This window comes from Girardinichthys multiradiatus, chromosome 4, assembly GCF_021462225.1.
Source record: "Girardinichthys multiradiatus isolate DD_20200921_A chromosome 4, DD_fGirMul_XY1, whole genome shotgun sequence".
NCBI classification, from domain to species: Eukaryota; Metazoa; Chordata; class Actinopteri; order Cyprinodontiformes; family Goodeidae; genus Girardinichthys; species Girardinichthys multiradiatus.
In genome coordinates, this window is record NC_061797.1 from 30,477,169 (window position 1) to 30,492,463 (window position 15,295).

Sequence of the window (15,295 nt, forward strand, 5' to 3'; positions counted from 1 at the left end):
CAATAATGAATATAACATCTACAGTGCTCTTAAAAAGATTTCCTGTTACCAGACATGAAGAATGAATCACTTAAATAGAACTACAGAGAAAGCAATATGTCATCCCCTTATCTAAAGAAAATTGTCATTGACATCCATCAGTCTGGAAAATTTATAAAGGCTTTGGGATTCAATTGAACCACAGTCAGAGCCATTATCCACCAATAGAGAAAACATGAAACAGTTGTGAACCTTTTCGCAGGAGTGGCCAACCTATCAAATTCATCCAAGAACCTAGAACCACATTTAAAGCAAAGCAATGCCTTACCTCCTTCATTTAAGGTCAGGGGTCATGATTTAACAATAAGAAAGAGGCTGGCACCCACGGAAAAGTTCTAAGGCTAAAACCTTTGCTGATAATAATCCTTAACAGCAGGAGGCGCCTATTTCCAACGGTCATTGGGCGAGAGGCGGAGTACATCCTGGACAGGTCAACGGTCCATCACAGGGCAACACACACTTTAGAGAGACCAGTTGCGTTTTTGGAGGAAGCTGGAGTACACGGAGAGAACACACGTAAATGGACTGAATTTAAATAGCGCCTTTCCAGTCATACAGACTGCTCAAAGCGCTTTACACTAGAGCCACATTCACCCAATCACACTCACACATTCATACACCGATACACAGATCGGTAGTTAACTTGAGGTGAAGTGCCTTGCCCAGGGACACATCGACATACAGCAGGAGGAAGCTGGAATTGAACCCACAACCTTCCGATTGCAAGATGACTACTCTTCCTACTGAGCCACAGTCGCCAGATGTGCACAAGGAGAACATGCAAACTCCATGCAGAAAGACCCCAATTCTGGACCTTCTGGCTCCAAGGTAACAGTGCTAGCAGCTGGAGAATATCCACCTACTACTTCGTCACCTTAATTCTAAATCCACCGGGGTTATCTGCAGGACAATAATCCAAAACACACCATTAAACTCTGAATGGCAAAAACAAACCAAAAAAACAAAATGAAAGTTTTAGTGTGGCCTAATCAAAGTCTGGATTTTAATCCAATTAAAATGCTGTGGTTGAGTTAAACAAGTCTGTAAGGAGTGGACGCAAAGCTTTCCACAGAGACTTAATGGCCGTTGCTGCTGACAAGGTTGCTCAACCAGTTTTACGGCACACGCTTTTTCACATAGGATCAGGCTGGTTTGGGTAGCTTTTTCCTATCAATAAATTAAATAATTGCTTTTTCATGTTTCTCTACTTAGGTCTTTGTGTGATAAATTTGTTTAATGATCGGAAATGTGACCAAAAAGCAATAAGATCAAATATGCAAGTATAATCTAAGCACTTTAAGAAAAACATCTACCAATCTTTACCATTTTCATAAAAAATTTAAACATACTATATGGGAATCGAGTCAGCTATCCATTCCTCAAAGAAAATTCCCATCCAAAACACAAATACTCCCACATTTTGATGTTTGACATTTTGACAAAGTATTTTTATTTTCTTTTTTGTCTGAAATCACAGCCATATATTCATAAATACCTAATTACTACATTCAACAAAGAATATATTACATTACAATGAATTTAAACAGGTACATTTAAAAAAACAAAAACAAAAAAAAAACAGGATTTCACAGCATCTAGACATCCTCCACTGAGTAAACAGGGCTATTGCATGGGAGTGCGTGGGTTGGAGATGGAGACCCAGGGAGGCTGAGTAAGAGCCTTATCTTACTGAACTTTCCTCTCCAGCTAATTGGCAGCTTACCTCAGCATGCCTGCGTCCTCATTTACCGATAGGCTGCACGGTTGGCTCTCTGCTGCTGTGGAAAAGTAACAGAGTGCACTTTTTAACTCTCATCTGGTTTAAGCCTTGCTTATTCAACAAAAAAAAAAGGTTGCAAGTGAAGTGATTTGTGTTTAGAAAAACGCATTTAGTGTCATCTCTTTGACTTATTTAAAATGTGAGAGATACTGCAGACACTTGGATGTAAAGTCCCTGATCGCTCAACGTGTGGACAGCGACTAATTCACATGCTCCCAAATTCCTGAGGCACTTGGAAGTGATATAGGGTTCGTGTGGCATAGTTGTGCTTTAATCTTTGTTATAAATCGACTTTAGGTACATTTAAAATCATTTCTCTTTGAACGAATTCACCCTTTTACGTCAACACCTTAAAAACAATGATGTGGTCGTGTCACTGATGGCCTCCAGGGTTTCAGATGGCACATCCAGCCCTAAAACTGAGGTTGAATGATTCTGACGGTAAAAGCAGTCTGTGTAATACTGGACAGAGTTCAGGGCAGACGAGGGGTTATTTTAAAAAAAAAAAGAAAAATGTATGAAAGGTAAAGCAAACCCTTCCTAATCATGTCCAGTTCAATTGTGTAACTTTTGTGGCTAATAGGGTTGAACATGTTGACAGCTTTAGGCAACAGGGGGATTCTTATTAAAAAAGGTGAAGATGAGAGGAAGGTTCTCAGTTGAACGTTTGGCTCTCCAATTGCAACTCTAACCAAGTCAAGATTATAAAATGCTTCGATTTATTTGGCACTGTGTCCTTTAATGGCTGTTTGGTAAGGACTTCCTTTCAGCTATCATTACTGCAGCTCCAATGTACTGTTTTAAAAGCTAAAATAAAGTTCCAATATTTAGATAAAGCATGAAAAAGCAGTATCTTCTGCTGGCTGCTTATGAGATTATTTATATCTGTAATGGTGCATCCCAATAACTTGGACTATCAAAAAGTCAATTTATTTCAGCAATTCAATTCAAAACTGACATGAATGGCAACACAAGTCAGTGATGATTTGGGGTACCCTGTCATCTGCTTGTGTTGGTCTTCTGTGTTGCATTCATCTTCCAACAGGATTTGGCACCTGTTCACACTGTTTAAAGTACCAACATCTGCCTAAGGACCCTGTTATCACTGTACTTCATCGGCCAGCAAACTGGACTGAACAAAAACCCACATAGAATATTTGAAGTTTTGTAAAGAGCGAGATGAGAGACACCAGACCCAAACATGCAGAGCAGTTGAAGGTCTCTATCGAAGCATCCTGGGCTTCCTTAACACCTAAGCAGGACCACAGGCTGATCGCGTCCATGACACGCTGCACTGATGCAGTAATTAGTGCAAAAAGGAGCCCTGACCAAGTTTTGAGTGCAGACACCGCACAGTACATGGAAATAGTTTTCATGTCTGTTTTTAAAATCTATTTTCCAAAAAACAAAATTTTTTTTTTTTTTATTAGATGCAAGACCATCAATAAAATTAACCAAAAATAATCACTTGTAATAGATCACTCTATATATAATAAATCTCTGTAATATTTATTGTAATATTTATGTAAGCCTTGTCAATTGAAAAACTGAATAAATTCTCAATGATATTTTTAAGTATTGAGATGCACCTGTATATCACTGTGAATGTGGTTTATGGATGAGGATATCACAAGCTAACTAGTCATGCCAGCAGCAGTGAAGCATAAAAGAGGAAGAGTGAAAACACAGGTATGTTGCTGTGCAGCGACGGGGAGACTATGTTTCAGGGTCTCCGAGCCAGCTTTGCTGAGCTCAGAGGCCAGGTGAGGTGGGCTGTGGCTGGGTCTCAGCTGCTCAGTCCGGACAGAAACGTCCTGCTTCTGTGGAACATCTCAGAGTTAATGTTTTCCGGCCAGCAGCAGCAAAAGCAATAAAAGCAAGGCTTTTTTTTTTTTTTTTCAACCCCCCCCAAAAAGCATAAACATATAAAAATGGCAGGCTTTTTGTTTTAAAAGAACAATGAATAAAGTAATAAAAACATACAAAATTCATTAAAGTCTTCATAGTATGTACAATACAAGGCTGAAGCACCCTTTAAAATTCTTATTTTCAAACTTTCTATTTTGAAATAAAACATTTCCTTAATTCTTTTCAAAAATGTACATTTTCTAGGTTTTTCTCTAATTTGAATAGTTCTTTATTGTAACACAGTACCACCAGGTAGTTCTTCAGCTTTTATTCTTAAGTGCATTTCCAGTTCGAAAGCTCACGTGGCCGATGTCGTAAAAATCAGTCCCAACTGGCCGGAAGCCTTCGTTTGGAGATTTGGAGCTTTCAAGTCTTGTGATGAAACCCTCCCCCGGGTGGGGGGAGGGAGGGGGCAGCTGCTCCTTCATTGGCAGGATTGTCTGTGTGACTGTGGGGATGCAGGGACAACACAGCAGCGCAGCAGGAGCTGAAGAATGGGACTAGCAGGCAACTGCTTATGACTGTGTGTTGATCTTCAGGTTCTCCTGTCTGGCTGATTTCAGGGTTGGCTACATTGGCACGTGTCAGTGGCTTTTGGAACAGTCCCTGGCAAGCCACGATCCAAAGACTAACTGTCCTTCACTGAATGGTCCTGTCTCTTGTGCATTCACCTGTTTATTCATTCACTCAAGCCATTGAATTCACTAATCTTATCTAGCCAGCCATATTCCCCTCCATGGAGCCACGAGGACCAGGCGGTGAAAAAATAAACTTCAAGTCTGAAGGGGAGGCAGCTGGGGGCTGGGGGTCTTCAGGTTGGCATGTCGGGGTCACCTAGGAGGGTATCCTTTGTAATGGCTGCCTCTTGGCCAGTGTGTCTGCGGCAGTGTCAGACACTTCCTGAAGTGCTCCAGCTCTGCTTGTAGCTTCTCCCTTTCCACTGCAAGCTTCTGTCTCTGGGACATCAGCTCCTGTGCAACAGAGAAGGAGTCAAGCATTAAGGAGGAAGAAAATAAGCAAGGCTATGAAATTCATTAATTCATGTCCGCCCATAACCAATTTGTACCCCCATGCTGTCTTTCCTACATCCATTTTTTACCAACTTACTGGGTAACAGTATATTTCTATTTGTAGTTGAGATAAATAAATCATTAAAATGTAACATGTTTCTTCTGACTCAAAGTAATATTATTGATTTAGAATGGCTCAGCCAGAGTCCTGACTTGAATCTCTGGATGGGAGGTAAAGATTTGAGTGATGGCAAGGAGGACTACAAAATGGATGTAGGAGAGAACAGAATAGGAGTAAAAATTGGCCATGGGGGGAACTGCCTGGGAGTCATAGAAGGATGCAGAATAATTTTGACTATAAACCTGTCGTGATGCTAGAAAAAAATCCTCTTCTGAACTGTTCGCAACTCACTCAGTGCTGAAGCTCTATGTGGCTTTATTATATGTCCTATGTGTGTGTGGCTTACCCCCATGCTGTGAGACAGTTGCTCAGCTGTCAGACTGAGGTTGTAGTTCTGAGCTTCTAGTCTTCGACACTGGCTCTGTAATACCTGTCTCTCCAAAGTTTGCTCTGTGAGATAATGCAGAATGTGGAGAAAAAACAGTGTTACACTTAGAAATGAAGTAGAAGGCCAGAGAAAAGCATGCTAGGTTAATCTATAGGTGCAAATCTTCATATTCAATGTCTGAAACACAACTGAACAAGATAAATACCGCCCTCTAGTGGTGAACAAATGCTACAACTACATATGTTTTGACAGATCATGTATTTTTTATTTCATTTGTAGAATTTGTGATTGATTTGTTGTATGCATTACCCAAAATTATGGTCTTTTTGCCAGTTTATATCTGTACTAAAATAACATGATGTACTCTAATTAGCAATATAAAAAGCATTTGATTGACTGAACTTTAAAATCACATAATTTCATGCATTTATTTTTAACAACAAACAGAACTAACATATGAAAAATGTCTCAACTTAGCATATTTTCACTTATTCAATATAAGTTGACATGATAAAATTATAAGAACGACAGAGATTTTATATCACCAGTTTCATCACTGCATATTTTATTGTGCCGTTTACCTTCAACATATTCCTGATATGCTTCAAATATAGATTCAATTCCCTGCCACTTTGGAACTGGAGCCTCCTCTTCCTCCTCATCATCTTCCTCTTCCAAATCCTCTGGACCAGACAGGTCCTCCCTCATCACTGCTGCCTCCTTGTGGAGGGGCATTGGAAAGTGCTGTCCGTTGGGTTGAGAGTGAGAGTGGGAAAGGGGATGGGGAAACGGTGGTGCATTCAAGTGAGGCTGTGCAAGTGGCTGAGGCGGACGGCTAGGGGTGTTCTGAAGCTCAGGAATGTTATAGTGGACCGACGACTCCTGGAGGTGAGATGACTCTGACACACCTGCTGCTACTCCTATAAAAGAAAAGCAGGAGAAAGAAATAATTATTTATCCATCATGAAAATGTGTTTTTTTGTTGTTTTTTTTTTTTACACAGAATAACTTGAGTAGTAGCAATTTTACAGTATTTCTGACAAACTGGGGCAAATTTCCAATTGTTTTCTCTTTTCCACAACCTCTTGTCACAACATCTTTTCCATATGTGGTTTCTTTTTTATGTAGCAGTAATAAGAATAAATATCTTTATTCAGCTGCAAGAGAGTACAACTAATCAATTACATTTAACTACTAAAAATAATAATGAACTTATTCCATAAAATAGCAAAACGTTAATAATAGACAAATAATTACTGGATTTATGCAGAATTTGCTGACAAGATGCAAGTTTAAAGCTATAATGTGGGTGAAATGGGAATCCTGCAACATGTGTTTTTGTAGAAATTACTTAAGAGAATAAGGTTAAATCCCATTTCAGACTAGCAGACCTAAAGTCTGTAATTTTGGAACAAATATATATTATATTTATACACATAATTTTTTGTTAGTACATAGGGAAAACATTATTGAATATCTAAGTTATAAATGATAAATGTTTCTATTAAATATACGAGAATATTAAATCATGTATGTTTAAGTTGGAATCAGTGAGAACTTCTCAGCTTCATATTTTAACCACCAGCTGAATTAAATGTCCAGTGATTGTGGAAGTAACCTTTGCAAATGGGATTAAACCTCAGATTCAACTATAGTGATATTGTGCGTTAAAACTACTTTTGCACAGGAATCTTATTACCTTTGTGTTTCTGCAGAGCTTTTTGAGTGGACTGAAGCACAGATTCATGGAACTGCTGTGCGAATTCCTCTGGGGTGAAGCTGTCCCAGGGTTTTGTGCGGCCGTTGACGCTGTGAGGTCCCTCTTTAGCCTGCAGGGAGAGCGGCGGCCGCAAGCTGTTGAGCAAGCTGGAGTTCCTCTTCGAGATGGATCCCTCACCAGTCCCCCGGTAGACAGCTGGGGAGAGGGGGGGCTTTGGCCGTAAGGTGTCCCCAAGGGGTTTTAGATGACCACTGGGGGATGCTGGGCAATGTGACGGAGGACTATGCTGTCTGACATTATGGTGGTCTTCAGATTCAGAGGAGGGCTGGCTAAATGCTGGATCTGCAATTGTTTCAGCATATGTTATTCATGATGAGGTCAATATCTGCATTACCACTACTATGGCACTGCAGTCAGATATTATTTCAGCTTTACATTTACAGCTATCTAAATATGTGAAAAGAAAGTCTATAAAAATCTTCTAAATACTTAAGTGAAGAAAAAGTGAGTGATTATCCAGCGACAAGCCTCATACCAGAGATGTGTGCTGGAGGGCTCTTGCACAGTGGGTGAGGTGTGTGTCTGATTGTATCCAAGGTTACACTTTTTTCTTTAATGGCTTGAAGCAGTTCCACCACCCTTTCATTGTCTAAAAGAAAACAGTTTACCATTATTCATGTTTGTGAGGTTGCCATTACTGTTACTTACATTCAAGCAAAACTACTGCTGCTGTAGAGCTTCTGCTAAATTCCAAGTTCAGACCATGTATGCCACCTTTAACAAAACCAATTAAACTTTTAAAGACATTTTAGACTCTCTTTAAAAGCCACGTTTTGAGGCTATTATTTGGTTTGAATGCTAACTTTCTAATTGAGAAAAACCAATAGGTAAAAGGCTTAGAGATGCAATTCTTTAAATGTGTGTGTGAAAACCTCTAGGAGACAACTCCTCTCATCAAACTAGGGCAATGCAAAAACTAGTCATTGTGCAAACATTGCTCAATACATGCTGCATATAATATAGGGATATGAGGTTGACATCATTTTTTGACCCTTTTATAATTTCCTTTGAGGCTTGAGTCAGCGTGTTCATGGGAGTGTAGTGCAAATAAACCAAGCAGCGATCATCTGAAGTGAAGCATCAGCAAGCCGCAGAACAGACTGCTACTGACTACTGCTTTTTAAGATCCAAATGGGCATCACTCAGCTAAAATGAGATGCCCAAGACAAAACATAACAGAAGTAACTGATGTGTGTGTTTTTAATGCCACTGAGTCTGTTAGTAGTTCCCATGTTCTTTACATGCAAAATATATATATATTTTTTTGTACATTGCCTTTTTAGCAAAAAAGTGGTTTAAACTAAATAGGCCCCAATTTATCTTACTAGTATAAATTAAGATATATTTTTTCTACCTTTTGCATTAAATGCGTGCATACTTTTGTCTAGCAATTATCTGTTAATACACCGAATTGTCTCACTGAGGGACAAATAAAAGATCATTTTGTTCTATTTTATTCAACTCTATGGGATGGCTTTTCCTTCTCCACAGACTGACCTTTTCTCTCCTCCACGTTGATATGAGAGAGTTTAAACATGGTGAGAAATCGCTTCTTGTCCTCCAGCTCTGGTGCTCGGTCCATTTCCTCAGGAGTGAAGCGTGTGCTGAGCTGAGCAGGAGGTGGTGGGGGAGTGCGTTTGGACTGTGAAGCAGGAGGTGAAGGGCTGCGCTCCCTGAGCATTCTCCTCCTTTTCCTTCTCTTTTGCTGCACAAGCTCATCACGCTGGCTCACTGTGGTCAGGCTAAACATTTTCAGAAACTCTAATTTCTGTATGGAAACAAAACAGTAAATGTGCTGTAGTTTGGTATTATGATCACTTGTATTTTCTTTCAACATGTTGAAGTATAGAAAGCATATGCGTTTTTTTTTTTTTTTTGTATTTTACCTCTGTAGAGTCATCTAGTTTCAGTGGGGGCTGCTCTGCTACTCTCCTGAGATGGGCTCTCACCTCCTCCTCATCGCTCTCATCATATGAGTCATCCAGCTCATAGTAGTAACCTGCAGAAACAGTGTCACAATGTTTCCCACTTCCTCTTGTAAAAATGACAGATTAGGATACGTGGCGTATTACCAAGCAGAGTCCATCTGATCATATTCCTGTGACAAATACCTTTCTCTCTGGCCTCTCTTCTCTTCTTCTCCTCCAGGTCCAGCTTACTGACAGGCCTTCGGTGCTGCTGAAGAAACTCATCATAGATCAGCAATGTGTCTGGACCCATTCCTTGTGCAGTTACTGGTCCAATCCCAGATCCTGCTATCATTCCAAGACCTTGTCCATGTCTGCTGTGCACTGGATGTCCCTGAAGGTTCTTCAGTCCAGCATTAATTTTTAAGCTTCCCTCCATTTCATACTGACTTGGCAGAGACATTGATGCCCTCTGCTGGCTAAGGAAGGACTGGGTGGATTTCTCTAGATCAGCAAGGAAGGTGCTGTGCTCGGGGATTACTAGAGGAGCTCTGATAGGGGGATATTTCTCCATCGTTGCCATGTCTCTCCTTCGCATTCCATCTTCATATTTGGAGGGCCCCGAGGGGCCCCGACTGAGCTCATAGTGTCCCATCCCTGAGGGCTCATGGTTACGTCTGGATTCTGAGGCAGTTTCTATGAGAGAGGCAGGGTTCCACAGGGTTGTTGGAGGTGGAGGGTGGTGCTCACGTGAGGGCTGCGGAGGTTTGGGCGAGATGAGGGGTGGAGGGGCACCTAGGTGGGGGTGATGTTCCCTGCTTCCTGGTTCATGGTGGTTTTGCATGGACCTGAAGAGGTAGAATCAGGCAGGAAATTTTTATCTGTTAGATTCATAAATAAAACAATTTTTATTCCAAATAAAAAGTATTTCCTGTCAAACATAGAACAGAAACACACAACAGAGCTCATGTGCTGTGCCGGCTTCCTCTCAGCCCTGTCAGTGTGTCTGTGCAAAGCAGCGTTATCAAACCCAGACAGAGTAGCCCTGAGCAGAGTAAGGATGTGGCCAAGGCACCCACTTTCTTCCCAACACAGAGGCTGCTTTTTGTGATCTGTTAGGCCTTTGTAGTGAGGCATGCACAGAAGAGAGCTGTGTATGAAAGAAGAGGCCAGCAAAATGTCCTCCTGACGAGGTGCCAGAGGAGAAAACACCAACACATGAATAGTAAAAAACAGTCATTTTAAAAGGCCATAAAAAATAAATATACCTATAATAATATAAATAAAAACTGTTACAGTGTTGGGAAAGGAATGGTAATGGGGAACAGGAAGGAAAAGGTTGGCTGATGGGCATTTCTCCCCCCCCAGTGTATTTCCACATTAAAATGTGGAAGTACTGCACACGCTGCAAGACCACTTTAATTGTCTTTGCATGCAGTTTTGGTGTATGTGGATAAGTAGACTGGGTCTTATCTGCAATCTGCAGCCCTTGAGCTGTGATTATGTGATTACACTGAAGGGTTTGAAGGGTTACTGATAGTATGTGTGTGTGTGTGTGTGTGTATCACTCCAGTCCTGCCAGCATTAGCCACAACCCTTACCTCTGAATCACAAACAACACAAACACAGGCACCCTCACAATGAGAGGTAGGCACCAGGCTTATCCTGGGCATGGTTGAGAGGATTAGCAGAGAATTAGCCTTTGTGTGTCCAAGTAGTCTGACTCTTTGCCTGTTTGAAACCCTTATCGATTCCCACTCATAAACAAGAATTCTTAGGATCTAACGTTACCAACTTCATCAGCACCCATACGCTGTAGTTTTTCTTAATTTCAGCACTACAAGGAAGTCAGAAGGGAAGTAGAGCAGAAGTCATGTTCCAGAAATGGTTTATCTTTTTCCTGGAACTGCCTAAACCAAACTTAACGCCTGCCTGGTTTTAGAACTGCAAAACACAGTAACTACTGTCCCCCGTAAGCTGACTGAAGTGGATCAAAATCCCACTATTTGGGTGTTTTGTTGCCATCGATCCCAGAACTGTTTGTCGTCATCAGATAACAGTAGAAAACAGTGTAATCACTGAATGAAATTATAAAAACCCTGCCATGTCATGAGGTTGGAAAATGTGTGTTTGAGAGTGTTGGCTCACCTGTGAGAGTCTGTCCTGTGATCTGGTGCGTCAGCGGGACGGCTCAGGTCCAGATGCTGCTCCAGAACCTGCTGGCGGAATTCAGACACCTGGGACTGGCGATCCTCTTTTTCCTGCCTCAGCCTGCGTTGGCGTGCCAACCACCGCTCCTCCTCGTTGGCCCTCTGTGTGATCATTGAGGCGGAGAGTCCTGTGCCCACAGCACCAGAGCCCATGTAGAGGCCATGGTTGGAGATCAGACCAGAAACGTGATGATGAGGCTGAACCAGTGAAGGGTGGATTCCAGGCGGTACGGGTTTGGGAGCTGGAAGAGCGGGCTCTTTGGCTTTTTCTACAGCGAGAAAAGTGAGTGTCAAAAATCTAATATTTAAGTAGGAGGTACTTATTGATCATTTTTAGCCCAATTAATAAAATAGTAAAAGAAAATATAAGAGATGCATCAGTCACTCATCCAGATTTTGGAATAAGCAGTTTTTTCCCTGATCAGCTCTATTTAATAGGTACAATAAACTAAGGACTCACAGTTTTTGTCTATAAATGCAGCAACTATTTTTTTGTGTTTAAGACATTTTTTGTTACATAAATAGGAATAAACTTATCTGGCTTTATATCTGAATTCATCATTTGTTAATAAATCCTCCATATTGATTTATACAAAAAGCAGGTAATTGCTAGTGGATTATTTCTATATCAAGATTTGTATGCTCTTAGATAAAATATTTTATTGTATTTTTGAAAGACAGTTTTATGTCATTTCTACAGGCAGCACAGTTGCATGTGTCTTTTAGATACCTAAAAAGGTTCCTATATTGTAACGAGCACGTGCAAAATGAATATAAAAAAAAAAATATTGAGGCAAAATAAATTCATTACTGTAAACATCATGCCAATTTAAAAACGTAAGGGTTAGTTTCCACTAATTTGATAAAGTTTTAGTAAGGATGAGCAATATAGTAATGAGTAATCATTGTCCATTGGAGAAAAAAAATTGGTATACGATTGAAATGAGTCATCTTGTGACTATAACCCAAAACAGACGGTCCAATTAGTCCAACTTGTTTTTACAATCAAGTTCAACTCAGTTTAATTTATGTAGCACAACATTTTTAATCAGGCTACATTGATCCAAATTCAGCTCAATTAAATCAAATTCATTCCAAAACAATCTGATCCTATAGTTACATTGAAGGGACATTGAGCCCAAAACAATCCAGATTACAGTACAGTACAAAGTGAGTTGATCATATATACAAACTGGTAAAACATTATCTAAGAAAGTCTAGCTGACTACATTTAATGGAGGACTTCGCTGGAAAAAACAACTCCTGCTTTACAGAAAGAAACCTCCAACAGAACCCATCCCAGCATGGGAAGCCATCTGCTCCAACCATGAGAGCATCAATAAATGCTATGTTCAAACTATGATTTATCATATTTATTGTGTTCAGTTTCATATTGTAACTGGTGAAATGAAGTGGCCTATTTGATGTGTAATTTTAAAGCAAATAGTTGCTTGTAAGGCCCTGATTATTCAGTGATACATTTACACAAAATAATAATTTGTTAAAATACTTTTTCTTGTCACTTTTTTTTTTTCATCACTATAAATGACAACCCCATCTGTCAGCTGGTCTTGTCTGACTAACAGTTCAGAGGTCATCAGAAAATACTTAACAGAAATTTGATCTAAACTGTTGCTGTTTCAGTGTCTATAAGCAACATGACTGTAGCTTCCAGAGGCAACATAGGGAACAGGGAAACATACCAGCCCGATTAGGGGTTAGCCTCTCAGGCTTGCTTCGTTCCTCCTGTCCTCTCATGTTGTGGAGCTCAGCCAGATAGTGGTTCTCAATGGCTTTGGATGCCTGCAGTTCCTTCTCTCTCAGAGCCCTCTCCTTCTGCCTCTCCAGCTCCTTCTCTCTTTCCCTCTCCTTCTCTCGTTCTCTCTCGCGTTCCCGTTCACGCTCCCTCTCCCTCTCTAGCTCCTTCTCCCGCTCCCTTTCGCGCTCTCGTTCTCTCTCTCGCTCTTTTTCTCTCTCGGCCTCACGCTCCCTCTCTTTTTCACGCTCGCGTTCTCGTTCACGCTCCCTCTCACGCTGTCGCAGCTCATCTTCCAGCTGGAGTCTGGAAAAATAAATTGCACAAGGAAACAAAAGGATGTCAGCAAAATTAGAAGAAGACAGCACATAATTGCAGCACACTGCTGATTTGGTCTATGCATTTACCAAGAGGGACATTACCTCTCAGACTGCATTGCTGACAGTGAAGGGTGTGCAAAATCTCCAGGGTAGCGGACGCCTGGTAGGTGCATGTGAACAGCAGAAGGATGAATGGGGGGTAAGGCTCCCCCTGTTGGCAGTGGATAGAAAGGTGACCGCAAAGCAGAAAGGCAGAACGGGTCATCCATCCTGTGATATAAGTATTACAAGAGAAAAAAAAGAAAAGGAAAGTCAGTCTCCCGATGTGACAGGGCGGCTTTTACTTTCATTAACCTGTGTGCCTCCCTCTCCCAAAGAAGCGACATCACTGAATCTTCCATCATTTCCAGGAGGCAGCAGTATCTGTCAGCTAAGCTCCATCATCACACAGGAGCCAGGAAAAGACAGCGCTGTATGTTGATGCACAACTTATGTGTATGTGTGTGACATCCACAGCGCACACCTCATTAAATCCATTATAGAGGAGCATATGTGATGGGTGCTGCAGTCCTATGATGTTAAATGACAGAGGCACGCAGCCAGTGTGAGAGCCTGAAGCAAGAAGGATTCTTCTCAACATGCACACAATCATCAGTAAGTTGCATATAAACTATTACTGCAAAAGATTTGGAAAAATATACAATTACAACATTTTATTTTAATATTGAGATGACGACATTGGTTGCAATTCACACACATTTTCTTCATTGTTCTCTTTCATGTATAATAATCAGGATGTTCCCACTGCTTTCAAAAGCTTTAGCATTTCAGACACTAACATTTACATCAGGTATCAAGGTCAGTGAGAGTCCATCCAACTAGCCAAATATAATACTGGGATGCAGAGTGAGAATGGATTAAACTTGAAATGTAATACTCTATCTAAATAATGCATTCATACAGTCTTCTGCAATATTGCACATGCTGATATTGCATTGATGATTGTGATCTGAGATGGTGCAGCTTTTTTTTAAAAGGCATTAATCTAGAAATTTCAAATCAAATATTTAAACAAAATCAGACGACATGTCTCCCCAACTCATCACTGACTGTGGATGTGGAAACTGATGGACCTCCAGCTGTTTGGATTCTGTGCCTCTCCACTCTTCCTCCAAACTCTGGGACCTTTATTTCCAATTCAAAATTCATTCATTCAAACTTTCCATTAATATACTGGGAGAATATATTGGGCCTGTCGTCCTTGTGGAGGGTGACAATAGCTGTCTGCTGGACAACTGTCAAGTCAGCAGTGTTCCTCATGGTTGTGGAGGTCATAAGAGACAATTTCTGTTTAAAACGTGTTTTTTTAATTGGTCTCTCTTAAATCTTTTCTAAAAAACTCAGATTTGGGTTTTTATTAACTGTAAGTCATAATCATCAAAATTGACTGAATGAATGTTTGAAATATATAAGGGTTTATATACAAGTTTCCTTGTTTTTAGTTGAATTACTGAAATAAATGTATTTTTCAATGATATTCCAATTCATTTATATTCACCTGAATTTGCTCGTCTATATGTTTAGATTTTATGTAACTTGTATCTCCAGGGTTGCTGATTGTGCAGGGTCATGATTAAGCAGGTACAGTAAATAGATGAATGGATCCAGTTCACGATCAACTATGCACCAACAAACACATATAATCATAGGGCTTGCACTATTAATAATCTGAGAGAAACTGTGCAAAGTCAACAAAAAGATGAAATAAGATGCGTACCTGTATGGTGTGAAGGAGGGGTGGGGAAGGTAGCTGGGGTGGTAGTACGCCGCAGCAGCTGCTGCTGCTGCAGGGTCCAGGCCAAGGGGCAGAGATTGCATCCTTAGGGGATCCTCCGTTGTGGCATAGGGCCGAAAACTCCGGATGTACTCCTCTGGTACAGCACCAGGAGGCACTGCATTAGGCAACTGTCTGGGTAGACTGAAGGGGACGGGTGGAGGAGCGAGGCACAGCAGAGAAAATATAGTTTGTTTGATTTTTCTCTGTTTATAATTGTGTAAATTCATCAGTATTCAATA

At 40.7% G+C, this 15,295-nt stretch overlaps 1 protein-coding gene across 1 annotated transcript in view; it reads right to left on the reverse strand.

Annotated features, from left to right (window-relative positions):
• Nucleotides 1-1,465: 1,465 nt before the first annotated feature.
• Nucleotides 1,466-15,295, reverse strand: part of gse1b (Gse1 coiled-coil protein b) — a 37,400-nt gene continuing 23,570 nt past the window's right edge. Inside the window, exons 5-16 of the mRNA XM_047362896.1 lie at nucleotides 14,997-15,197; nucleotides 13,322-13,489; nucleotides 12,847-13,205; nucleotides 11,082-11,412; nucleotides 9,138-9,781; nucleotides 8,913-9,025; nucleotides 8,524-8,794; nucleotides 7,502-7,615; nucleotides 6,946-7,308; nucleotides 5,828-6,166; nucleotides 5,205-5,308; nucleotides 1,466-4,698 (exon numbers count right to left, since the gene is read on the reverse strand). Of these exons, the coding sequence (XP_047218852.1) occupies nucleotides 4,558-4,698; nucleotides 5,205-5,308; nucleotides 5,828-6,166; nucleotides 6,946-7,308; nucleotides 7,502-7,615; nucleotides 8,524-8,794; nucleotides 8,913-9,025; nucleotides 9,138-9,781; nucleotides 11,082-11,412; nucleotides 12,847-13,205; nucleotides 13,322-13,489; nucleotides 14,997-15,197 (3,148 nt within the window). The 3' untranslated portion in view covers nucleotides 1,466-4,557. The remainder of the gene's footprint in view (nucleotides 4,699-5,204; nucleotides 5,309-5,827; nucleotides 6,167-6,945; nucleotides 7,309-7,501; nucleotides 7,616-8,523; nucleotides 8,795-8,912; nucleotides 9,026-9,137; nucleotides 9,782-11,081; nucleotides 11,413-12,846; nucleotides 13,206-13,321; nucleotides 13,490-14,996; nucleotides 15,198-15,295) is intronic.